Raw genomic sequence first — 26,095 nt, forward strand, 5'->3', positions numbered from 1 at the left:
TCTCTTTGAAGTCTGGTCCTGAAGTTTTTTTGCTGCAGGATGGCCACCTTAAGGTCTGCTATAGTGTGGCCAGGGAGGTTGAAGTGTTCTCCTATAAGTTTTTGTATATTGCCATTCCTGATATCTAATTTGTGTCCATTTATCCTTTTCCTTCATCTTCTGTTTTATGAGAGATCTCCCAGATCCAACTTAGGGAATTCTGATGAAACTTCAAGATTTCTGAAGTGTCCTGTTTCCATCTCTGTTGACATTTATAGATACTGCAGGATGCTGTTATACGTTTTCTTAGTCTGTCATTGATTGTGAAGCTATTACCACAATCTATGAAGATGTGGGGAAATTTTCTGATAGGTTCTCTCTGACTTCTTGTCTCCCAGGCAAAAGTTCAAGACCACTGATTTCCATATATAAAAGCTTATGAAGAAGGCTATTCTCTTTTCCTGGATTAAATACAGCCAAATACAGTATCTCAGTTTCTGAGAAAAGAATGGAAAACCTAATTTCTCTGGTATTATAACAACAGTGTTTTCTAATCATAAAGAAATAATTTTGGAGTGTCTGACGTGTGTGTGTGTGTGTGTGTGTCTGTGTCTGTGTTTTATCTGTCGATCGATCTATCTAGCCCGAAATGCTTTGGTGGCTTTTAGAGCAGTTATGCCAGAGAACCTATTCCTTGTGTATATATAATGGCAATGTCCAAAAGGGGAAAAAAAAAACCAGTAAGTACTCATTAAAGCTTGTGTATATATATATCCATAAGGAATAGGTTCTCTGGCATAACTGATCTAAAACCACCAAAACATTTAGGGCTACGCGCTCTTTCTGCAGGTAACTACTTCAAGATATTTCATACCGTATCTATATGAAAGAGAGAGAAGTCAAATGAGATTTTCTTCATAACTTTAAGCTTTCGGAACAAAAACAAGAGCAGAAAGCCCTTATGTGTAACAGTCAGTGCTATTGCTTCTGAGCTTCTATGGCTGTCATCATAGTTGCCTTTGTTAATATTTCCAAATCTCTCAATCTTTTCTGTCAGTATATGTTGACTTGAGGCATTTATTTCTCATTTGGGAAGAAATTGACTTTTGGAAACTGTGAAATGGGATTTAAGTCTATTTATCCTTCAGTATTCACTGTATTTAAGCAGTTATTAAGAAAAAATGATTACTTTAGACAGCAGCATAATACAAATAAAAGAACTAAAAGGTAGCTTTATAATTGTCTAACTTAGCTCCTTAAAGACCCTTGTAATCTCAGTAGCTGAGTGCCCCCAAAATATTATCCTTATAACACCTTTGTGAAGAAGGGAAATATTATTAATCCTTTTTTATGGATAAGAAATTAATGCAGAGTGACTGTGACAGTCCAAAGTCACACAGGGTGTCTGCTTTGAGTCCCAGGCTGCTGCCCTAACCACTGGACCTCATTGTCCCTGGCCTGCAACATATTAATAGATTCTGAATTCTAGTTTTGCTGACAGTGTTAAATCATTCAATTTTAGATGAGTTATTCTACCACTTGCTGTTTAAAACTTGGAACTTTTTAATTTCCAAAACTTTATAAGATACTTTTCATTTTATGGGAAAAATAGTAATATGAATACATTTAAGGTAATACAGAAACAAGCTTTATAATACACAACAAATCTGAGATCAAAAGGGCTTCACTTATCTCTCTGAAATGCACATGTGTAAGTACTGCATGCCTTGGAATACAAAATATACAAGTCTTAATAATTACACTGAGATTACTGCAGGCTTTACTTGCTCACATTTATAGAAACAGCAGTTATAGTATAAAATGGAGGAAAATTTTTGATGTACAGTACTCAAATGTTACTGATTATCACCTTCTGTATATTGATACCATCTTGATGGTTTAATTTTCCTTGAAACTTAGTTTTATCAAAAGTTTGCAAATGGATGAAAACACACATTCCAATAAATGTTTACTCAGTTTTATGCTAAAAATTTTAGGTTCAAGACTCTTGAATATATTTTATGTATTGATTATCATTTGATTTACATAATGAACCTATGTCAGCCATTTGCAGTTTCTACTTTTTGTTGTGTTTTGAAACTTTCTGATTTGAATAAGGGTCTCTGAGGTAAACTTGTAAGGTAGAGGTAACAGAATGGAGCTTTGCCTATTAAACCAGTAGAACATATCTTCATGAGATTTTTTGCCTTTGTGTGGGTGGCTGAATTTTAATACGATTGCAAAGTAATGACACAATTTTTGTGTGACAAATGCTGCAACTAAAAATGAAAACAGCCACTTGGATTTCTTCCGATCTATGTCCTTACACTTTGTGGCACGCTTTTCAGATATGGTTTGGAGGCTGGTATAACTCTGAGAAATATTTAGATGGCGTTGACTAAAAGAACAGTGTGTACTAGAAAGTGAATGAAAGAAAGAGCAACATAGAATGCCACTTCTAGAACTCCTGAATACTGTAGAGTTTCCATAAGTTAGAGTAAAATTAAATAAAGAGTAATAACTGATATTTGCTGACATGTGGACCATCTAAATGTGTAGCTAGCTAAACTGCTAATTTATTGAGCCCTCTCCTGAATTGTAACTAAAGGCAGAGGTACAGCTGGTTGAAATTGTAAAGCACGAGACTGCTAACTCACTAAATTATTAAAATATGTACCATAGATCAGGAGTTCTCAAACAGTTTTAGAGTGTGAACTATATCTTAATCTACAGATCATTTTATGGACATTTCCTCATCGATTATTAGCAAGCAGACCATGTTCTTCCCAGTTGAGGTCCCCTAACATCCTGTAATAAATAAATAAATAAAAAAATGCAGCAATAGATTACATTAAAAAAATTAGGGAACTATTTAATGGTGTCTTTCAAGGTGGTTTAGCAGCTAGAAACAGAGTCCCAGCACTATGTGAGCAGCTAGCTCCCCAAAGGCCCCTTTTTGAAAACCTTTTCCTCAAATAAGAGTCTGTTACTAAAGATATTCCTGAGCTTGTATCACAATGAAAACAGTATGTTTAAAAGAATAAATGAATTACTATGGGTAAAATTTTCAGAGGCAGCTAATTCTCATTTTCAGGAGTAAGTCATATGGAAAGTCAATGTGACTAGGCTCCTAAATGCCTAAGTCTTTCTTGAAAATGGGATTTAGGCTCCTAAGTTTAGGTAAAATTGTCAAAAATGCCTGATAGTTCTTCTGGTGTTTAAGATTGTAGAAGAAAAGTATAAGATTGTGTCTGAGAAATAGCATTTGATCTTGTGGCACCTTATAGACTAACAAACGTTTTGGAGCATGAGCTTTCATGGGTAATACCCACTTCGTCGGATGCGCGGCTGCCCCTTTGACATTTGACCTTGTAATTAACAATTGTTTTATAATGCACACAAAAGAGCAGAGTTAAGGTTTGTAATTACTGACTTATGGATGCTTAAAAATGAAGTCTTAACGTTTCTTCCCACAGTTCTTAAATGGGATATTATAATATATGAGAAGTAAAGTGTGCAAAATGCATATCGCAGTATCTTGGTACCACCATGTTAAAAAAAAATGTATGATTCTGCATTTTAGAAAAATAAAAATTTATCGGTGATCCAAAAAATGTATAGTGATACTGGGAACGTATAGAGAATTTGTTTTTCATCCTGAAAATACAGTAGAACCTTATGATTATGAATACCTTGGGAATGGAGGTTGTTCATAACTCTGAAATGTTCCTAACTCTGAATAAAACATTCTTTCAAAAGTTACAACTGAACATTAATTTAATACTGCTTTGAAACTTTTTATTATACAGAAGAAAAATGTTGCTCCCCCCATCTTTTTAATAGCTTACATTTAACACAAGACTGTACTGTATTTGCCTTTTTTGGTCTCTGCTGCTGCCAGATTGTGTACTTCCAGTTCCAAATGAGGTGTGTGGTTAACTGCTCAGTTCGTAACTCTCGTGTTCGTAACTGAAGTTCTACTGTAAACTTTCCTGACAGTTATTTCCTGGATTTGACTCTTCCTACTGTTAAGTTTCTGTAGAGTGGATGAGCTTCCATGCTTTCACAGTAGATTATCCTTATTTTAAAATTATTACTTTATCATAATTAGAATAATTAGATTTTTTTTGCTTTAAGTTGTTTCATACTAGTGTTTCAATTATAAAAATAGTTTTGAAGTATAGAGCTCAGAGCTCATAAATCAGAATCAAGTAGACTTCATTATCTAGTAGTTGCAAGGAACGTTTTTGAAGTCTTATATCAGAAAGACAAGTTTCAGAATATCTAACAGAGCCTTTTTTTTTCCAGCACTGCAGGTTAAGCTTTTTCTTATTTCAAAGCTTGCTTTTCCAGATAGCTTGTTTCTTGCATTGAAGAGGCTTATTAATCAAGCTTTTTTCCCTTTCCCCACTAACAATATTCTTCACAAAAAAAAAAAGGGGAGAACTGCTTCCTGAGTAGAAATTGGCCAAGTACTTACTATATTTGATATTTGCAGAATGTTCCCTTTGGCCAAATAGCAAATGTTAAGACATCACTGATTTTTTCATGTCTAAATCAATTGTTCTTTCCCATCTATTAAGACAGCTATTAGGACCATGAAAAGAGAGAGGAAAAATGAACAGGGTGTTTAATTGCTAATCATTAACTAACTGATACTGCTTTGGTAATTGTATTGTGACAACCTGAGGCAGGAGCAAGAGGAAGCAAAGGTAGTTACCTTTGAAAAGCCTGTTTCTCTTTTTGTATTGTGTGCACATGTAATTGTTTCCAGTCTACACTGTTGACTCCCGTATTCCAGAAATGTTGTTCCTTTCCCTGATTAGTGAGTTAGTTTCCCAAGCACGTTTGCCACCCTATGTGTATGATAAAGTACTTAATCTTTGGCCTTAGCAGCAGCTGTGAAGAATTGTGCAGTCATGGGTCAAGATAGTCCTTTTCCTCTACTCATGAAGAGGTGGCTGTGTTAAATTTATGGCTACTCTTAATAGTCCTAGGGTGGATTTGCAGACTTTCTAGCCTGACTGGTGTATATGGTGACCTTAGCACTGGAAGATGTGTCCTGGGGAATACTACACATCCAGGTTTTTCCTCCTTAAAGGCTTCTTTTTGGTGCACTCTCTGTAAACTGCAAAGAGGCTGAACTATGCAACATGGGTAACAGATAACGGTCATTGCATGGACAGCTGCAAAATGGAGATGGGATGGGAGGTACTGGGTGTAAGTCAATCTCATTCTCAGTACCTTTTACAAAGACATATTTTTTATATATATATATATATATATATATGTAAAAACCACTTGCTGCTGAGAAGCTAAGGCTCTACACAAATAATTAAAATAGGTTCATAATAGATAACTAGTAATTTTAATTGGAACTCTTCATCTGTCGTACACTAGATCAGATTTGGCACAGTTCAATATTAACAAAGTTACCACCTAATGCTTGTTCCTCAATCTACTTGTATTTGAGATAAGATGATTGTCTTTGAGTTCCTTGTAGATCTATGCTCCGGGTGGACATGGTACCAAATTACCACCAAAAGTAACACCTTTGTTGTTAGTTGTAGCAGAAATCCCAAGGGTGGAATGGGCATGCAGACTGAATTACTTCTCTTTCTGGGGATACATGCATTGCCACTGGACATGTTATATCCATTCCGAGGGCAAATTACATTACTTTGTTCTTTAACGGTTATCAGTACAGCACATTTCACGAGCTCTACATTACATGTACACAAAAATTTAAATGTCAATATGATAATTAAAGCATCACAAAATATGCATTCTAAACCCAACAAAATATATTCCATACCAACATTTCCAACAAAAGTGAGCACTCATGCGCTCTCTCTCTCTGTCTCTCGTGTTAAAATTATTTAGTGCCCTGTGCAACTTTCAGACAATAGTTGAATGTATGTAAAAATAACTTATGACCAATTATTCGTAGGTAGTTTTTCAAAAACTGGAATTTCATTACTTGTACACTTCATACTCTAAGAGAAACAGATGGCCCTGTTTATGAGCTACCATTTCTGCTGAAACCAAAGGAGTTCTTTCAAAACCCCATTTCCCACACAGAAGCACCATCGTATGCTTCCACCAAGAATTTGTAATATAGCAGGCTTTTTTTGTAACGTAACCTCCTTGAAAAAAATAGTAATTGCTTGTTAAATTAGAATGACACATTTTTTTTTCTTTTGGTTTAGTAAATTTTATACAGCCTATTTCAGTTCATGAATTTGTCTCACTACTTTTGACTCCTGCAAGAACTTTAAAGCAAGGACTGTTTTTTTCCAGCATAACTTTATTTTTGTAATGAAATATTGCCATATATGGAATAGCTAGTGTATTGTAGTGGCTTTGGAAACAAGATTAGAGCAGTACATCCCTCTTTGTTATTCTCAGGAGAAGTATAATGAGATTTCATTTTTTCCTATAAAAATGAAAAGGTGATTAGACAACCTAATCAAAATGAAATTAATCAATATGTGATTCAGTCCTACATTGCTTTTAGGTAGCGAATACTGAACATAAAAGTACTTGGCTTTGTGCTTTTGAAATAGGTTTTGTTCTTTAATAAACTGCTGTGAGAAGGCATCTGCAACATTCATAAAATTTGAAAGCATCTTTACTGACTCTTACATTCTTGTAACAGTAACTGCTGTGGTCTTGTGGTTGGAGGAGGAGGGAGTGTTAAATTATGTTTCTGGACTTGGTATTTACCAGCTGTGAGCTTGGACAACTCATTTGAGGCCTGTGGTGATCAGTAGATGAGGCCATTAGTCTGTTTATCTGTCTCTTAGTGTTACCTCATCTGTAAATAGAGTAATATTTCTTTACCTCACAGAACTGTTTAAGTGTCCTTAATATTTGTAATGTGCTGTCCAAGTGCAAATAATCTTTTCTATGATCTTATTTTGTATTCCCATAGCTCCCAAAAGCTCCAGTTGTGTTGAGGGCCTCATTGTGCTGTATACGCTACCTAGTAGACTGTTAACTCTTCAAGAAGGGACTATTGTTAAAACTAAAACAATGGGGCATTGGCCTCTAGGTGCTATCATAGTACAAATAATAAATAACATATAGCAAGAGTTCGTCACTGCTCTGAAATGTTTACAATCTAATTCTAGCTGTAACAAACGGAGGGGTGGGAGAGAGGGGACATGGAGTATTTTTGTTTTTTGGTTTTGTATTCTGGCTAATAGGCCTGTTTAGTTGGTGGTTTGGATAAATTTTGCAAGTCAAACGTCTGTCTCGGAGAAGTAGCGAGGCAGACAGAGGAAAGATAGCTCTTTTCTAATGTCTATTTTAATGGATACAATTAGAGTCCATAGCTTATTGTTCAAACTATTGCCACTGGGATGTAAGAGATAATCTCAGTGGAAAATAATGCCCTTCTCTGCATTATAAATACATAACCAGAGCTTTTTTTCCTTTACTTGTAATTTCCTTTTCCTTTTTACTGCATTAAACTACCATGTTGCAACATTATAGCTGACACTTTAAACTCACAAAAGTCAGGGAATTCAAATGTATCATTCCCCCAACAGCCATAATTCAGTTATATTGCACATTATACTGGTAGTAAAAATCTACACTTTAAGATGGTAATTTTTATGTATATTCCTCTGTTTTCACTCTCAACTTTCCCAAATACTACTACTGGGCTGAAATTGTCCCTGTTTGTTTTCAGCTTCAAGATGAATGTTTATTGAATACTTTGAATGAAATCCATTCAGCCACATGAGGTGGGGACAGGAATACTTTCTTAATAATTCAAACAACTAAACTTTAATACTTCAAAATTCCAATGTGACAAGTTATCAGTGATGGGTAGGTAAATGATAGGCTTAAATTAAAATAATATTATAGACAATTACATTTGCCTTTTCAGAATGAAACCATTCTACTTAACCAGTTTTTCAGTTATCACCTGCAGCACTGTAGAGTTTCAAAGCTCTCCTTGCTGCACCATCCGTGTGTGTGTGTGTGTGTGTGTGTGTCTGTGTATAATTGGTGTGATTTAAAGCATATAGAGTTTTGCAAAAGGGTCCAAAGAGTGCCAGAGCTAAGGATTTTTCTCTTCTTTGTCTCTGTTTTGTCTATAGTTTTTAATAATAAAAAAGTAAGGAAAAGTGAATGCATTAAAGTCTTCTCTAGAGATAATATCTTGACATGATAGAGCTGCTTGAGTGGCCCCATGACGCAGACAGCTTAGCTAGCAGGAATTTTATTCTCCTGGTAAGGTCACCCGAGCCAGACAGATAGAAGAGTAGAGACCATACAAAAATCAGCCTCCTGGTTCTCCAGCCCATTGGGAGTTGGACATGACGTTGACAGCCTAATTCCATAGAACAGTTTTATTATGGGAACAGAAGAACAAAGACACCAAATACTGATCTTTAACCTCAAATGGACATCATGATGGATATCGGCCAAACTCTTCTGTCAGGATGCTGTTATCCTGAAGATCTCACTGCTGCAGGCTCATTCCAAACTTCAGGTTAGTTTTTGAAATGTGAGGACTGTTACAGATGGGGAAGTCAGCCCAAGAAATAAAAAATTACAATTTAGACATCCTTCGTATGAGTGAATGTAGATGAAAAACAGAAATAAATCTGATTCACTCTGGGACACCAGATAGAGGAAGAAAAGAAGTTGCACTGATCTTGAAATCTACCACACAAAGAACCATTTTAGACTGGGAACTGGTTAATGGCAGTAATATACATGATTTCAAACACACTATATACGTGTAATAGTTATTCAGTGGTATGCCCCAACGATTGTATATGATGAGGAAGATGAAGATACTTTCAGTAACATTCTTCAGGATCTCATCAACAAGGGCCCACAACGTAATTTGTATTGTAGGGTGATACAAATTCTGTAGTTGGGATAGTCAATCATGGCATGATGGACATAATGAGCACCCATGGCTCACTTAACAACATTGATGAGCATATTCTTAAATTATGTCACCTAAACCATTTTATTGTTGGAAAAACACACTTTCTTATAATGAGATTTTTAAAAAACCCATTGCTTTTTAGTAATGGAGTTAGACAATATCTAATAGATCATTTTGGTGTACAAACATAGTTTTAATAGTCACTTCAAGACGTCTGAATATACAGAAGGGATATATAGGAAGTGATTATCAATGCATTACCATATGAAATGAAATCGGGGAAATTGCCTCTAAAGATGTTTATAAGAAAGATGAATATCTTTAAACCTGAGGATGAACAAATAAGGAATGATTTAGAACTTTACTTTTAAAGAAAGCTGTCAAATGTGGCAGAAGTAGTCTGTGATATGGAAAAAGCATGGAAGCCAGTAGTAAACCTTATATTATGACAGCAAAGACTGTCCTTGGATTTAACAAAATTAGGAAAGAAGAATGAATTTGCAGTGCTATGTGGGAAACTGTTGTTGTGATGTTATCAACATAAGCTATGACCGTTTAGATCATTGTTTCAACCACTGTTATATATTTTGCAGCAAATATTGTACAAAGGTTGTCGTGTGAGGTGTCTATGGAAAGGTTATGATTTGCTGATTATGATTATGCTCTCTGTATGGGTGTATCATTTTGGAAGTTGAAGTTATAAATATTGGCTATGTACCTGTATCTCAGTGTATTTGATTCCAAGTACCTCAGTGAAGCATTTGGTCAGCTTCCTGAGAAGAGATATTCTCAGTAAGTGCCCAGTCGAGAAACACTTAACTGACAGTGGGCTTTGGAAGACACCAATCCACCTCTGAGCTTTCCTGGGAATGTTCAAACTAACATGTAAACAATGGCGTCAGCATATAAAGAATTGAGTCATGCATGGGCATGTGGCTTGCTCATGTGACTTCAGGCTCTATCTTGCTGCTGTGATCTTCCAGAGGGTAGAGATTATAAAAGGCTGCAGCACTTCCTCCATTTTGTCTTCAGTCCTGCGTCTTGCCTCTGGAGGGACTTTGCTACAAACTGAAGCTCTGAACAAAGGGCTGAATGACCCGTCCCAGCTGTGGAGGTACTCCAGAGGCTTGATTTGAACCTACAGTATATTCCATCACTGCCCCTGTCAGGGTTTCCCCCCACTCTGAACTCTAGGGTACAGATGTGGAGACCCACATGAAAGACTTCCCAAGCTTATATTCTACCAGTTTAGGTTAAAACTTCCCCAAGGCACAAATTCCTTTCCTTGTCCTCGGACGGTATTGCTGCCACCACCAAGTGATTTACACAAAAATTCAGGGAAAGGTCACTTGGGGAGGATATTTTGGGAGGATAGGGATTCCAAGTCCCTTCACCCCCCTTTCCTGGGAAGCTGCCTTGGGGAAGTTTTAACCTAAGCTGGTAGACTATAAGCTTAGGAAGTCATTCATGTGGGTCCCCATATCTGTACTCCAGAGTTAAGAGTGTGTATGTGTGGGAGGACCCTGACAATTGCAGAAAGAAAAACCAGGTTAAATCTACTTAATGTCTTAAGGCCAGAAGAGGGTAAACAACAAAAGGAGGAATACAGAGATAAAGATAAACAAATAAAAAAGATCAACCAGGGAGGATAAAAGAGCATTTATTGATAGGCATTTGGTAACAAGAATGGCAGCAATGAAAGGTTTTTATCAAACTACTAAATGACTTGTCGGAGATTTTAGCCATAGTAGAGAAATTCCAGTAAAAGATAAACAAGGGAAAACCCTTCACTACCTTAGAGGAACAAAACAAAAGATGGCTCGAACATTTCCATGATATCCTTAACAGGCCTCCACCAAAGATAGCATTCAGCTTGGATAATGTAGAGAAAATGGCGGAGCTTGATGTCTGCTGTGAGGAAATTATCCTGGTTGAACTGAAAGTAGACATTGATAGATTAAGTAACAATAAATCACGAGGTGAAGATCAAATCGTAGCAGAACTGCTTAAGGTAAGTGGAGAGGACAACATGAAAATCCTGTTATCCTTGATACAGGAGAAGGGACATGCCCCAGAAGAATGGAAAAGAGGGATTGTAACCAGCGCCTCAAAAAGGTAGATTTGAGTGATTGTAATAACTGTTGTGGTATTGTGCTGCTTTCAGTCCCAGGGAAGGTCTTCTGTGTAAGCACCCTAAATAGACTTAGAGATGCCATAGGTCGCAGACTTAGAACAACAAGCTGATTTTCATCCCAATCGATATTGTGTGTATCAGGTGTTCATCTTCCATAATATTGTGGGGAAAAAACCAATGAATGGCAAGTGCCAATAGTTCTGAATGTTGTAGTTTTTCAAAAGAGATTAGTGTAGATGGAGAATCTTTGTAGCAGATGATACAAATCTATGATATCCCCAACAAAATCATTCAATAAACAGTCAGTAAACCAGAAGGTAATGAACTGGTTAATGTTACCAGTCACAAGTAACTTGCATTGTGGTCAGACAGAGTTGTATCTTGTCCTCTCTGTTGTTTGGAGTCACTGTTGACTTGATGTGACAGACTATCAGTAGGTAAAGGGGTACTGTGGGAATAGTAGGTGAGCTTGGAGACTTATACTTATGACAGATGTCATCTGCAGAATGTATCAGTTGAAGATATGCAGAGAAACACAGATGTTCTTGCAAATTCTCTCAAGCAAATCGGTCTCGTTATCAATAAATCAGACGGAAGTTATGAAAATTTACCTACCAATAACTTTCCTTACGTAGAAAGTGAAGCCTTGAAAACTGTTAATAAATGTACTTATCTGAGTAGTATGATTCATGATGCCAGTGCTTGCGTATTTGATATAAAGTCCAGAATATGTAAAGCAAGTGCTGTATTTTGAAAACTCAATACAGCATGGAAGTCCAGTGTGATCAGCAAAACCACCAAACTTAAGATCTTTAGAAGCAACATCCCAAGTGTCTGCCTATAGGGGTACAATCCTAGACAATAAATCCATCTAATGGCAATTGAAAAATTAACAATACAGGTACTTGGATAAAATATGTAAAATAGACTGATAGGATAAATAATTAACAGTCCTAGAATGGGCACAACTGCCTGCAACAAAACAAGCAAGTATGAAAAGATAGATGTATTTGTAATATCTAAGAACGTCTTTTAGTAGGCTTCCTAAGTGAGCATTGCTTAGTGAACCCAGAGAAGAAGGCAGAGAGGCTGACACAGAGGCACACTCCTAGCTGAAGTGGCATTATTACATGTGAATTTAAAGACTTGAAAAAATTAGCTTAGGATCAGGGTGGTTGGTGCCATCCTACTTCTGCTTTATGCACTTGATGGTGTGGGAAGGATGATAATGATACATTATAAGAAGTTATTTCCACTAATACATTTGTCTCCATTCAGTGATGTTGCAGTCCATTGTCTGTGGATTGTGACTCTACTGAGTAGAAAGGGTGGAGCTTTTATTTGCACTCAACTTGTTTTCACAATGAGAGGAAAAACAAAGTAGGCAAGTTAAAGGAGTATGTGGAGAGGGGCAGGAGAGGGGTGTTCAGAGGAGCCAAATGTAATTAAAAGCATATGTTAAAACAATATTAAGGTTGTAAAAATGAACACATCCAGGAAATGTGAAAGATAAACATCTGATGGGAATGTTAATTTGTCTGTATTGCACGTGTAGTCACATTTTCGTTTGATGGTTAGGCAGGTGTTCGTGTGGTCTTTAATATATATGGTATGCAATATAGTCAGATTACTTTTCCTGTTGCTACCATTATGTGGTTGAACTGGTGAAAGGTTGCAGGATAAGAGCTTTTTGTTTTACGTTGTCTGTGTTCATGTTGTCAGATTTAATACTACAGTAACACAAGTTGTATGTGTTTGTGTATATTAATGAAAAAAGCTGAAATCTTACCTATATTGGAGGACAAAAGTGAAGTTGTTGTGGGAACTATCTTTCTTGAATTTCTTTATTTCTTATTCTAACATTGTGAAATTAATACTTTTTCTGTGTGATGGGGGGGATGTTTTAATGAATCTTTTGGAATGTGCCCTTGCTGTTTTTACATTGTTGCCATTGTGCCTGGATTCCTGCTGTGTCCTAATCGACCAAGCACTACTTCCTCCTCCATACGCTTAAAATTTACTACTTAATCATTCCCTCAATTCTTCTCATCAATAATCCTGACATTCTCTCCATTTTGAATTGTTGATCTGTCTTATTTGTTTGTCCTTTTTAGACTTCATCCTGTCTGGAACAGAGCAAACTCCTTATATACGTTTATAAAGTAGTATGATTGTATATAGATGTTTGATATAGATTTTAAAAATAATTTGAGTGATAGGTACTGGAAAAGTACTTTTTGATTTTTGTTTGTTTTACATTCAGCGCTGTTTAAATTAGTTTGTGTTAACTCTTAAATTCTTTCTTTTAAAATGTTTTTTTTTCCTCCTAATTCAACTGTACATGCCTATATGAATGCATATGGTCAAAATAATGGCTGCTGCTTTTTCGTCCTGACGATTTAGAACTAACTAGATTCTTTCATTTTGGCTCCTATTTGGAAGAAAAGATCTTTCTATTTTCTTGTTTAGTTATATTGAAGCTTTAAAATCATCAGTGCTTGAATCCTACAGTTAAAAAATGCCTTTCTTCTTAAATGCCACATCTGACTTAGTGAGACAAGTGGTAAGGTATTATCTTTTATTGGAACAACAGAAGTTGGTCCAATAGGGACAAGTTTTTGAGCTATACAGAGCTCTTCAGGTCTGAGAAAGGTATTCAGAGTATCAGAGCTAAATACAAGGTGGAACAGATTAAGCGTAAGGCTACAGGTTTGTCACAGAGTTCACCGATTCTGTTTTTGTTTGTTTGTTTTATTTATTTATTTATTGTGTGACCTGACTTCAGGGGTTGGGTTGCCGTGAATTCCTGTTTATTGCCTGCAACCTGCCTTTGACTTTTACTAAAAATAACAGTGACAACATTTTAACCTTAAATATAAGCTGTAAAACTTTCTGCAAGAGCAGTGTCATTTTCAAAGGGTCTGTCATTAGTTTCCACAGCAGAAGTTTGAAGCAGAAGCTATACTGAAAGCTGCAAGCAGCTGAGATGCTATTATTTTAAATGTTGATTATTTTCATTTGGGTTAATCATCCCAAAATGGTTTTTTCTGAGTAGGATGGTTTAAAGAAATGGCACTGGCTGTGCTTTAGGATAGTAGGGCACTTGAATGTATTGCTTCCTCTCTCTCTCGCTCTCCGTCTCTAGAAAATTGAGAGTATTGAACACGCCACTCTCATCTCCTCTCTGGCAACCTTTTTTTTTTCCTGTCACAGGATGAAAGTTTAGAATGGATGTAGTTACAGTCACACAAAGTGCCTGGCTGTGTCTGTTACTCTTTAAGAAAACCGGATTGTCAATTATAACTAGCTGAGGGGAGCATTTTCCTGAATTAAAAATAAAGCACAAACAACATATACAAATATGATAAATATACACCATGAATTTCTAAAAGACCATTCTTTCCTTATTACCCCTCTTCTTTGGAAAAGACGACCTCAGACATAATGAAGCTGTGCTTAGGGCCTAATCCTGAGAACCTGCAAGTGGCACTGACATTGCATTCTGTCGTTTCATTTCATTCTATGGCAGTTGCAGGTGTTCAGTATCTTTCTCAGAGTTTGATCATAAAGCAGACATGGAATAATGTAGTTTTGTAACCTCTGTAATAAAGATGAAAAATAATGCCTGACTTAATATTATAGGGTCAGTAAATTGTTTCATCTAGTCTATGATATTTATAATTTATTAGTATTCAGAGAAAAGCATGTGATAAAACAGAAGGAAAATAGAGATGTAATACTGTATTTCAGATCTGATAACTTTTTCAGACATTTTAAAATGTAAAACATGGATATGCATTAAATGTATGTGATTGCAGCAGAACAAATGACTCTCTAAGTACTTCCATTGCAAGCTTTTTATTATGTCCTCAGTATATGGAGTTTTTTCCAAATTAAATGCAAGTAAAATGAGAGTCAGAATCCTCACATTAATAGCTTTTTGATGGTGTATGGATGGAAGACTTTGTGAGAACTGTACCATATTTTGTGCAGTGAACATCTTCCATAAATAGCTTTCTCATCTCTAGCATATGGATAGTTTGCATTTTTAATCTGTATTCATTATATCGGATATTCAAAACCAATACTTAGCACAGCAAACCTTTCAGATGGTAAGAGAGACTCCGATTTAAAAAAAAAAAGAAAGAAAGACAGTGAATATGTGAAAATGACATTGTGAAGTTCCATGTTTTTTGTGTCTCAATGTTTCCAGATCAGATGTGCAGAGTTTACAGGGAGGAGGTAGTATTTCCTAACTGTCAGCTCTACAAATTCAACCTGACATTTGTAAGTCATATAGAAATAAGCACTGCACTTTTTTCCTGCAAGTACTGTGTTCAGAGTATAAAGTCACCATAGGAAAAATGAAAGAATTGAACTCTGTCCTTAAAACTGAATAATACCTTACCTTTTAGATAACATCTCCATGAGAAAAATAAACTCACAGCTTGAATACTTGCAATAAGTAGTTTATGGCCCTTACAATAAAACAGGCAGTCTTTTATCAAAGCAGAGAATTATAAGACCAGTTGAACTAGGGTAAACACAAGAGTGAAAAGGGCTATATTGAGAAAAGGAAACCCTTTAAAAGAAAAAGATCAGGAATTGAGTGCCTTCCTAGTCAGTCAATTGATTGGACTCCAATTGAATTTGGAGTGTATTGAAGGAAGTAGGAGCTTCAATAACATACCAAGGGGAAAATCATCAAAAAATGTATTTTGGCTTTTTGGAAGGAGCAGTTTAATTGGCAAGAAGAATATGTAAAGTGTTGCAAACAAATTTCGGTGTGTAATAGGTAATGCTTAGCATTTGTATGATTTTAATCTGTAGATTTCATTGTAGGTATTTGGCATACATTACCGCGTTTAAGATTTTTCCTATGTGAGCCAACCTGGCACTATTCCATTGGGATTATTAATGTGCGGTTGCTCCTGGCAGTTGATGATGGCCAAAGAAGAGTACCGATGTGTGCATGATTGTTTTGAAAACAGAACTTCCCTGTTCTCTGCCAATCTTGACTGCTAAGTTCATTTGGCAGGAGGAGATGGAAGACTTTGTTTAGGTCTTTGGTGTCTGGGTAAAATACTGTCTATATAATTGATTTTCCTTTATAAAAATCTTGGAGACATTTTTTAAAGGACATTATTTAAAGGACATTATGGAGCTATTTAATATTTCTGAGACATATGCTAGTGTTCATAACGATTAAATCCTTAGCATTCTAAATTCAGAATTCTGCACTCTATTTGTGTTTTGGAACAGCTAGTTGTACTTCATTCACATGTTGTTTTTGCATCTCATTTGTTCGTATGGTACCATATGTGTGCATGGTCCTTTTCTGAGAAACTTGTCTTCTGAATTATAGATGGTATAGCCAGGGATCACGGTAAAAATAGATTCATCCCTGAAATAAATATTAAAATACTGAGGTAAAGTGAAAAGGGAAACGACCCCACTGTTGTTTGGATAAGATTTACCTTCACTGTATCAGAAAACTAACATATATAGAAGTATGGGCTGTCATAATGAATGAATTTCCCACTACTAATAGGTATTTACATATTGAGACAGTTAGTTGTGCTGTCCCTAATTTTTCCAGGTCTCAGTCATAAACTCCTATGATAAAACCAAATACAGAAAATTTTCTGAAGTGGCTCAGTAGGATTACTCTGAGCTATTTTTAAGGGCAAATAAAAATAAAATGGCGCCTGCTGTGCAAACTGCATGGGAGTTGCTGTGAATCAATAAATAGATGGTTTCTGGACCAATATCTCCTTGATATATTGTAATAATACAAGTTATTTATTGGGGGAATGGGCCACATCACTGTTCAGAAACTATGATAAATGATGATATTATTGACTTCTTTTTAATATGAAAGTGCCCACAGGCCTCAATCCTGACTGAGCCCCATTAGTCCTAGGTGCTGAGCAAACAAAGTTCCTTTCCTAAAGACCTTATAAACTAAGTTAAAGAAGAGGCAACACATAGGTGCAGTGAGCAGTGGGAAGGGATGGGGGAGAGAATACAAGGGTGATGGGAAAGAGAACATGTATTATGTAGTTCAACTGTGTGCAATGTTTTCAGATTATAGATGTTTTAATATGTCAAACTATTTTGAGAGATTAAAGAGCTAGTTGCTGAAAAAAAGCAGGCTTTTCGTGTTTTTTGGCATCATTATAGATGGAAGTATTGGTATAGGAACTCAAAGCTTTGTACTTGGGGTTTTCCGATTGACATTTATACTTAGTTATATATCTAATATTCAGTTCAGATTACGACTGACTGGTTATGCAATAATTTCAGCTTTTCTGTCCATTGAAAGAAATAAGTAAAAAATTATGGCCCTGGGAAGTGATGGAAGTAAAAATAACGACCAGTGTGTGGGATGAGTGCTCCTTGTACATCTTCTGAAGTTTAATGCCATGCTAATGTATTACCACTGCATTACCCAGAGGTTTGCTCTTGTGAGCTCTCATGCTGTTTCTGTTCCATATCTGGAAGGATATCACATCACTTTGACAGGTCTTTTCTATTACTTCAAATCTATTCCTTAGCATTTTGATTAAAATGAAAGAGGTTTATTAGATGAGCCATCGTTAAACCATAAGGAAATTCATGGGGAGCTCCAGCTGCCAGCATATAGAGTAAATTGTATTCAATACTCTGGGCTATAAAATAAGTTATTTTAATAAGCTGACTCCAAAATCAGTATCACCTCTTCCCCCAGCAGACTTCTTAGGGATGAAATATGTTCTTATAGATGTTTTGATGTTTGTTAGAACTGTGCCATATATTGCAATAGATGGATGTTGCAATTGCTAATTGATGTTCATGGTCTGTGAAGAAAACTAAAATGGCCTGTTTGGATGAGGGCTGCCACACTTGTCCAGAGGGATTGAAGGCTGATTCAGAAACTGATGAAATGTGGACTAAACTCTGCTTTTCAGTGTTAACCATTTTATATAGGGGAAGAAAATTTAAGTCGGTAAAACAGATTTTAAGTACAGTTAAAATGGAAGCTTAAAACAGATTCTCAGAGATTGAACGTAATGTAGTGTGTGCGCTTAAGCGTTTGACGTATAGTCTTACATCTGGCTCCTATAACGGATTTTTATGGGAACTCTGCAAGTTTCTGAAATTGACTAGGTACTGATAAATAACAATATAGCAGTAATAAAATATAGTGGCTTTTTTTTTTTGACCTCTGTCTAAATTCTTAGAGACAACCATATGTTGATTACAATTGTGCCTATTACAAGAAAATTTCAACCATTTTCCTTTTCTGATTTAATACTAGCTGGATGTCAGTTTATTTTTATTGTGTAAATATTAAAGGGAATAACTATCTCTAGTGCTGAGTTGGCAGCTCCCTCACCTGTGTCATAGAACCTCTCACTTCCTGGCTGACCCTAGTGTTTGAGCCAAGTTCCTGTCAGCAGATTCTGCTCTCTACTAGCAGCATATTGAGGGAGTGGTCACCACTAGGATGTCATGGGAGTGGGAGAGGTCTAAACTTAATGGGGCCTTATGAATGTGTGTCTTCTATGTGGTTTTATCCAGGGTGTGTGATACTTTGTAATCTAAGCAAGGGTAAAGCACGCAAAATATGGGAGAAAGGCCCATAAGTGTGTGTGGTTCATATATGGGCTGATTCAGTGCACATTGAAGTCAGTGAGAATATCTCCATTAACTTCCGTGGACGCTGAATCAGGCCTACAGAGAAAGATCTGTGTAATAAAGATGAATTGTTGAGAGAGGACCATTTCAATATCATGCATTCCTCTAACATCCAACTCATTATTAAGAACACAACAAAACATTTGAAAAAATGGATTATAGAGAAGTGTACAGAGATTCTGCTGCATTTGTCCCATGGTTATTACAACTACGCCAGTTAAAACTTGACACATTCTTGTGATGCTCCATTTGGGACCTTTTGAAAAGCTCTGATAATGCATACAGTAAAAAGTCTGGTTTATCCTTTTTTGGTGTGCAGGTGAAGGCTAGAGAGCTGTGAGGTGATTGAATTAAGGGAAAGGGTTTCTTTCTGTCTGTAAACTTATGTATTTTTGTATGTGAGTGAGTGAGAGATTCTTAAAATACTCCTGGCAAGAAAATTCCAGATTGAGTCTGAAATGCCATATTTACTTATATAACCCAGGCTTGATATTTTTGTGGATACTATCTCTTCTATTTCTAGCCTTTTTGTGATGGAATTTTCAAACGTGCCAGTCGCCCAGCTTCCTTTGACTTTCAATGGGTGTTGGATAGCTCCCATAAGCAATTCTGGAAATCCCCCACCCTCTTAGACTCACTCATCTCTCTAGTAAATCTGTGCTTTCAGAACTGCAAAACAAGTCAGTCAAAACAGAAATTGCAAGGTTTTTGATACTCATTTTATAGTTTATCAACAAACATGCCATAAAGATATCTCTTTATTTTCTGCTGTGGTAAAGGAAAAAGAGAGAAGGGGGAAGGTGGCCCTTTGGGACTTTGGCCACTCCTAATGGCACTGGAGTCATGCTTCTTTAGCAAGAATGAAGATTCTTTTTTGTAGGCTACAGTGTTCCATACAGAGATTCAATGATTTAATGTGAAAAAGAGCTTTTGTCTGTTTTTAACCAGGCTCATATTACTTAGATGTCAGTTCGTAGAATCAAGGAGAAAAAACTGGTTCCCAACCAAGGAAAGAAAAGTCTGGCAAATCTGAACAGAGTGAAACACAGTTTCTGTTAGTGATCCTCTGAACTGTTATTACAATTGAAATTACAGGCCATAGTGTGATGTTGGACAAGATATTCCACGTGGACTCCCTATCTGCACATTTCTTTTCAAGTGCCTATAAATCAGAAAGCGTTGCTTTGCATGGCACTTTAGTTTTTAAAAACTTGATGTATATCTAAGGGGGAAAAATGAATTAAGGAAGAAAATTCCTGTACATGATGCAATTGTTCAGTATTTAATGGAGCACATGCTTCTTTATAATGCCCTGAGTACCTTCCCTGTTCCTCTTGTCAGCACTTTAAATTGTCCTACTTAATTTAGACAGCATAATTTTCTCCTTTTTTGGAGCAGCGTCAGTATGAATTCTTTGGTGCTGGAATCAGCAAGATCTCAAGATAATTTTTAAAGGGAGGATAAGGAAATATTTATATATTTTTCAGCTGGAGAAGCCATGTGATTTATAAGAGAGGAAAGGTATGGATCTTGGATGTGTTGATATCAGTCTTCTGAAAGGAAATGCGGAGTACAGTAATTCATTGTCTTAGATTGGGTGGGTGCTTGCATGTCCTTGTTAAAATATAAGAGAATTTCAACAGCTTTTTCCAGTGTATGGTGAGAATCTAAACGGTATTGAAAGTACTTGGAAGAAGGAGGCACATCATTTATGTAGACTCAATAATATGATTGACATTCTGGTTAATTAAGAAGAAATTTTGCAAGTTTTGAGCTATTAATTGCAAACCACTAATGCTAATGAAACATTCAAGTTGAGAAACCAAGCACTCAAGACAGAAAATTCCAAAAGTTAAGGTTTGCTTTGCTTTGTTTTGTTAGCCATGTTTCATGGACTTTACACCAGTATTTGTTAATAACAAATGGCCCATCAAAGTTAACATTTCATAATGCTGTCCTCAACCTTAATGCTATGTTAAGAGCAGCATTTTTGTATCCTTTCATTTATTTAACGGACTAAAAGACAATTTCTGAGCTGTTCTACTTCCAGAATGTGTCTCAGTTCCTCCACACTTTGAGTCCTATAAGCACAGACTGTTCAGAACTGAAGTCCCCAAGTTACACAGACCCATCCTTGCAGGCTTTTAATTACCAATTTTAAATGATCCTAACATGTTAAAATAGCAAACAATTTAATACAATGAGGTCATCAAAGCAAACCACTTTTGAGGATTCAGCCACATTTCAATTACACAGGGGAAAAAAAATGAGTGTATCTGTCATCCTTCTTCCCCATAAACAAAAATGTTGATAGCTCAGACAGCTAAACAGATTTTTATCTGAAAGTTCCCACTTGAGCTGAGACCATATGCGGAAAACTTCTGAAGCAACTGAAGGTGGACAATTAGAATGTAGTTAAGTTTCAAATTTGGGACCGTAGTAAGAGCAATCTGCCCTAGGCTCATTACTTAATGTAGATTGTCTGTTTGGTGTTTGACGGTTCCACAAAAAAAGCAAAAATTATACCTGCCCAGTCAAAAAATAATGGTGAAAGTCTTCTGGTAGCACATCCATTGTTTATCACGAGAGAGAGAGAGGGGCTGTCTCCTTTAATATAGATTTCTCCGCACTGGAACTAATGTTCATGGAGTGTGCAACATCCTCTCGTGTTGAATGTTTGTTTAGCATGCTCAGTGTCTGCTTAACATGCTCTGTTCAGTTTCACTAAGAAATACCATTTTAAGAAGTTCAGCTCTATTAACAACTAATCTTGGCCTGTGATGAAGAATACAAGTTTTTCAAACTGATGAATGGAAACAAGATTTTAACTGGTAAAATTTTTTTGAGTTGATGTGGTCAAGTATGATATTAAACTCCTAACTGAAAAGTCTTTTACCTTAAACCATAACACAAGTTATTACAGTAAAAATGAGAAGTTTGTTTAGCATTAGGATTCTTGGAGATATTGAGTTAAAACACCTATGTAATTGTTAATGTACTGGGAAAGAAAACCGTCTCCCCACCTCTAATTCTTAAAATAGCAAAGTGGATTTGTTATGGTGCAGCAATATTACAGAAATGTTAGACAAGCAGTTAACGTATTCTCTCAGCCTAGTGTTCTAGAAAACACCTGTTGCTTATGTCTCTTAAACACAGGTGAGGTTGAGTAAAACTAGCATTGAGAGGGTGTCCAAAATGAGTGTGGGAACATTTTTGCAGAAATGGATTAAAACAACTTACTAAACATTAAAGCATGCGAAATGTCCCCAAGTGGACAGGGTACATATGTGGGTATGATAGGTTGGTCCAGTATGGCTGACAGAAGAATGCGGCAGTCATGAGGCAAAAATCCCAGTGACAAGATTACACCAAAGGAGTCAGATAGGGCTTAAAAGAAAGTGTAATGGCACTGGACTATATTTCTGGTTGATGGAGTGAGATTCTGAAGCCCTTTTCTCATTGTCCCCACCTTTTGTTTTTCTTTTATCTGTTTGGGTGGTATAGGGAAAAGGGAGTGTTTTAATAGTTATTATTTAATATTAAATAGGCAGCAGATTTAATTAATAGACAGCAGATTTAAAACAAAGTATTTTTTCACACAACACACAGTCAACCTGTGGAACTCCTTGCCAGAGGATATTGTGAAGGTCAAGACTATAACAGAGTTCAAAAAAGAACTAGATAAGTTCATGGAGGATAAGTCCATAAATGACTATTGTCCAGAATGGACAGGGGTGGTGTTCTTAGCCTCCATTTGCCAGAAGCTGGGAGTGGGTGATGGGATGGATCACTTGTTGGTTACCTGTTCTGCTCATTCCCTCTGAGGCACCTGGCATTGGCCGCTGTCAGGAGGAGGATACTGGGCTAGATGGACCTTTGTTCTGACCCAGTATGGCTGTTCTTATTCAACCTCTACTACAACTTCCTGGCTGAGTTCTGAAAGAAAATGTTTTTCCACTTTTTGTTATAGTTCCTTTCTCCTATGCTAACCAGCAACAGCTGTTATGGCTAGCCTTATCCCTCCACCAGTCATGAGGAGACAAATTTCTGTCAGTCAGCTAGGCTAGAAGTTTGAGCACTGAAGTGAAGGAGAAGGAGCAGCCTTGTTTGGCATCATCATGGAGACTACTGTTTTTTTTTTTTAAAGATACATAATATCAGGATTTGATGTTTTAATTTAGGTGGGAGGTGATGCTTTTTTTAAAGGCGGGGAAAATGGAAACATAGGGAAGTTGAGACATACCTAAGGTTGTGCAGACTGATATAGAACATAGGTCTTACTCCACTTGCTGTGCTATAATCATTAGATCTGGTGCTTCCTCTTATATTTTCTTCCGCTTGACCTTTATGACTTGCAGATACTTCCCTGACACTTTGTTGCTGATTTTTTCCAGTGAAGGGTCTAATTTTGGGTAGTTGTGATTGTCATTGGTGCCACCAACACTGTTGGAAGCATCACAGTGGGGAAAGAGGGACATGTGGCCTTTCTGGAGAAATGTGCCTGGGTGCTGAAAGTGGGTAAGGATGCTCCACTTAGATAAAATATGTAGTTAATTAAATTTTCAGGTCACCTTTCATCAGTTCAAACAGCAAAGAGTCCTGCAGCACCTTATAGACTAACAGAAGTATTGGATCATGAGCTTTTGTGAGTGAATACCCACTTCGTCAGATGCACCCGACAAAGTGGGTATTCACCCATGAAAGCTCATGCTCCAATACGTCTGTTACTCTATAAGGTGCCACAGGACTCTCTTTACTGCTTTTACATATCCAGACTAATACGGCTACCCTCTGATACTTTTCATGAGTTTATTTGCATTATGCTTTTACAGTTGATTTGTGTATCAGAACATATCATTTTGCTTTTTAAGCTACTGAGGGAAGGAGTCATAAATATCTATTGCTACCGGTTACACTGTTGCTGTCCTTGAAGGGATGAGAAATTTATGTTAGCCTTTAATTTGCAATAAAGAGGTCATGCCTGTAAGGCTTGCATCAGTATTATGGTATTGAATTATCAGGATCATGTTAAAATGAGTAAGGCATAGTACACTTTATTTCTCTAATTTGTTGAAAATTTAAAACCATGCCTTTGTGCACATTTTTTCTTGTCTCCTGTGCTTTTAGTTTCTGTTCGGCATGGCTTAACAAGATTTTTCCAGCTTTTTTTGGTGTTTAAATACCTAACAAATACTAGGAAGATGAAGGATAAAGACCATAACTAGTTGTTTTTAGTAATACCTTTTTGTTGTTCTTAATCTATATTGTATACAGGAAATGCAAATTCCATTTTTAGATGATTCTCACTACAGCATTTAGTAAATATTCACTGTTGATGTTTGTAGGCAGAAACCCATGTCTAAGTTAATTGAGAAAATCAATACAGAAGGGCATATTTTATCTCTATTCAATGCAAGGATTTGTCTACAAGTTTTTAAAGAATCCTATTCTTTTTTTAAGCTAAATATCCTGTCCCATTCTCTTACTATTCATTTCAAGCTTCTGTGATAGAAATATTCTTGTTAAATATCCTTACCGTGAAAGCAAAGGAAGCCCAGACCTATAGTTTTGCTATTTTTTGACAAATTAGAAAATTCTAAGATATTAAATTGTCAAAATAACATGAGTAAAATCTATTGTCCATGAAATAGCTCTCAAATATCCTGTTAGTAGCATACAGACTTTCCAAACTAGGTATGCAAAATTATTCTCATGCCTCTGTATGCCCAATTTATGCAACAGATACCTGTTAGGAATTGATCCTGCCAATTGAATGGTAGCCCATAATATAGACTGAATCCAAATACTTTGCTGGGCTATCTATTCAGTTAACAGAATGTTTTTGCCAATCCATATTTTTTCAGAATGTTTGTATAACATTTCCATTGTGTTTTGTAATAGTTGTAGGCACGACGTGTTGATGATTCTTCCCTGGAATGAACAGAAGCATCAGGAAGAGGACTGGTGTGAAAATCCACAGTGCAAGTAGGTATAGAGCAAGTAAGGTAGGTGTGTGTGTGTGTTAAAAAGAACACTCTAAGAGATTGCCAAAATAAGGTTGATGGAATGCATGACTAAAATATTTGTCTTTACTATTTATGCCTAAATTGGTAGACAATTAAAAGCTCATGTAACAAAAATATATTCAAAACACCAACACTATGCTAATACGTTAAACCTGAAATTTTAATTACATAAAAGTAGAGAAACTAGGAGTTCAGGGACTCATAACAATATTAACTCTTCATCTTTGTGCCCATGGGTTTTTAAGTAACTTTAATGGTATGTGTCACAGCCTCAGATGAGCTTCCCTTGCTGGAACCTCACCAGGCTGCTGTGTTTGGAGCCACTGGGCCAGTGTCCAGATAGGCTTCAGCCAGTCTTTGGCTCTTGCCTCTCTAGCCCACTTACTGAGTGCTGACTCACTATCTGATATCCCTTTTGGAAGTGGGACCCTGTGGCTGGCTGCCTCAGGACCAGTGTTAGCCTCCACCCAGGACATCTCTATCTTTAGCATGCCCTTTTGCAGACTTCCACCCTAGTGGACACCCTGATTTATACTTAACCCCTTCAGGGACACGTGGTAGTTGTAGGAAATAGACTTTGCAAAAGGATTTTTAAAGCAATTACTCTTCACTTTAGACAGCCCAAGAGATTTACTGATCCATACGAAATAAAGAAATCTGTACAAAATTCCCTGTGTCACTTTCCTTACTACTCTTGAGCATTCTTAGGATTTGCATTCTGATTCTGGTCTCTTCTTCCTCTCTAAAATGTCTGAGAGAGAACCTTTCTTCTATAGATTTCCAGTCCTCTCTGTCATGGGAATCCCTGGTTGGATTCAAAACTCCTGTGGGGTGATCTGTCTCTTGCTTGGTGGTTCCCAGTTGGAGTCTAGACTTGAAAAATTGGTAGCTAGCTCTTTGTCCAAGGGTACTTCCATTTATATGGACAGTCATCAAGGTTTAATTACCCTCCATTGTTAGCTGTCTGCTAGGTGCAAGAATTTCTCCTGGGTGTTCCAGCGCAATATGGAGGGCTGCAGGTTCAAAACGGTGCTCAGTGAGCAAAATGGAGTTTATAATTTGATACGATTTCAAACAGAATTCATAAGTTGTACACAGACAGATCTCCCAAACTGTTTTACAGTGCTTTTGCCTTGTTTACATTACACCATTTCCTTAAGTCTGGGTGAACAAGTGTGGTGTTTTGTATTGCTACATTTTATTCTGTGATCATCATATACTGAAAAACAAAAACCTTATTATGCAGATATACCGGAGACTGCTACGGGAAGCTGAACTTTCTGATGTGTGCAAATTGTGTCAGCGTCATTGTTTTGTTTTTTTGTGTGTGTGTGGGGGAGTGTCCAGGGTGAGTTCTCCCTG

At 36.6% G+C, this 26,095-nt stretch overlaps 1 protein-coding gene across 3 annotated transcripts in view; it reads left to right on the forward strand.

The window, feature by feature from the left end:
* NBAS (NBAS subunit of NRZ tethering complex) overlaps window positions 1-26,095 on the forward strand; it is a 405,412-nt gene that overhangs the window by 81,586 nt on the left and 297,731 nt on the right. For all 3 annotated transcript variants that reach the window (XR_012655479.1, XM_032778999.2, XM_075063671.1), the window contains exon 22: window positions 24,609-24,692. Coding sequence is in view for 2 of the 3 variants with exons in the window: in XM_032778999.2 (XP_032634890.1) it covers window positions 24,609-24,692 (84 nt within the window). In the remaining variant the exon portion in view is untranslated. The remainder of the gene's footprint in view (window positions 1-24,608; window positions 24,693-26,095) is intronic.

This window comes from Chelonoidis abingdonii, chromosome 3, assembly GCF_003597395.2.
Source record: "Chelonoidis abingdonii isolate Lonesome George chromosome 3, CheloAbing_2.0, whole genome shotgun sequence".
Lineage (NCBI taxonomy): Eukaryota > Metazoa > Chordata > Testudines > Testudinidae > Chelonoidis > Chelonoidis abingdonii.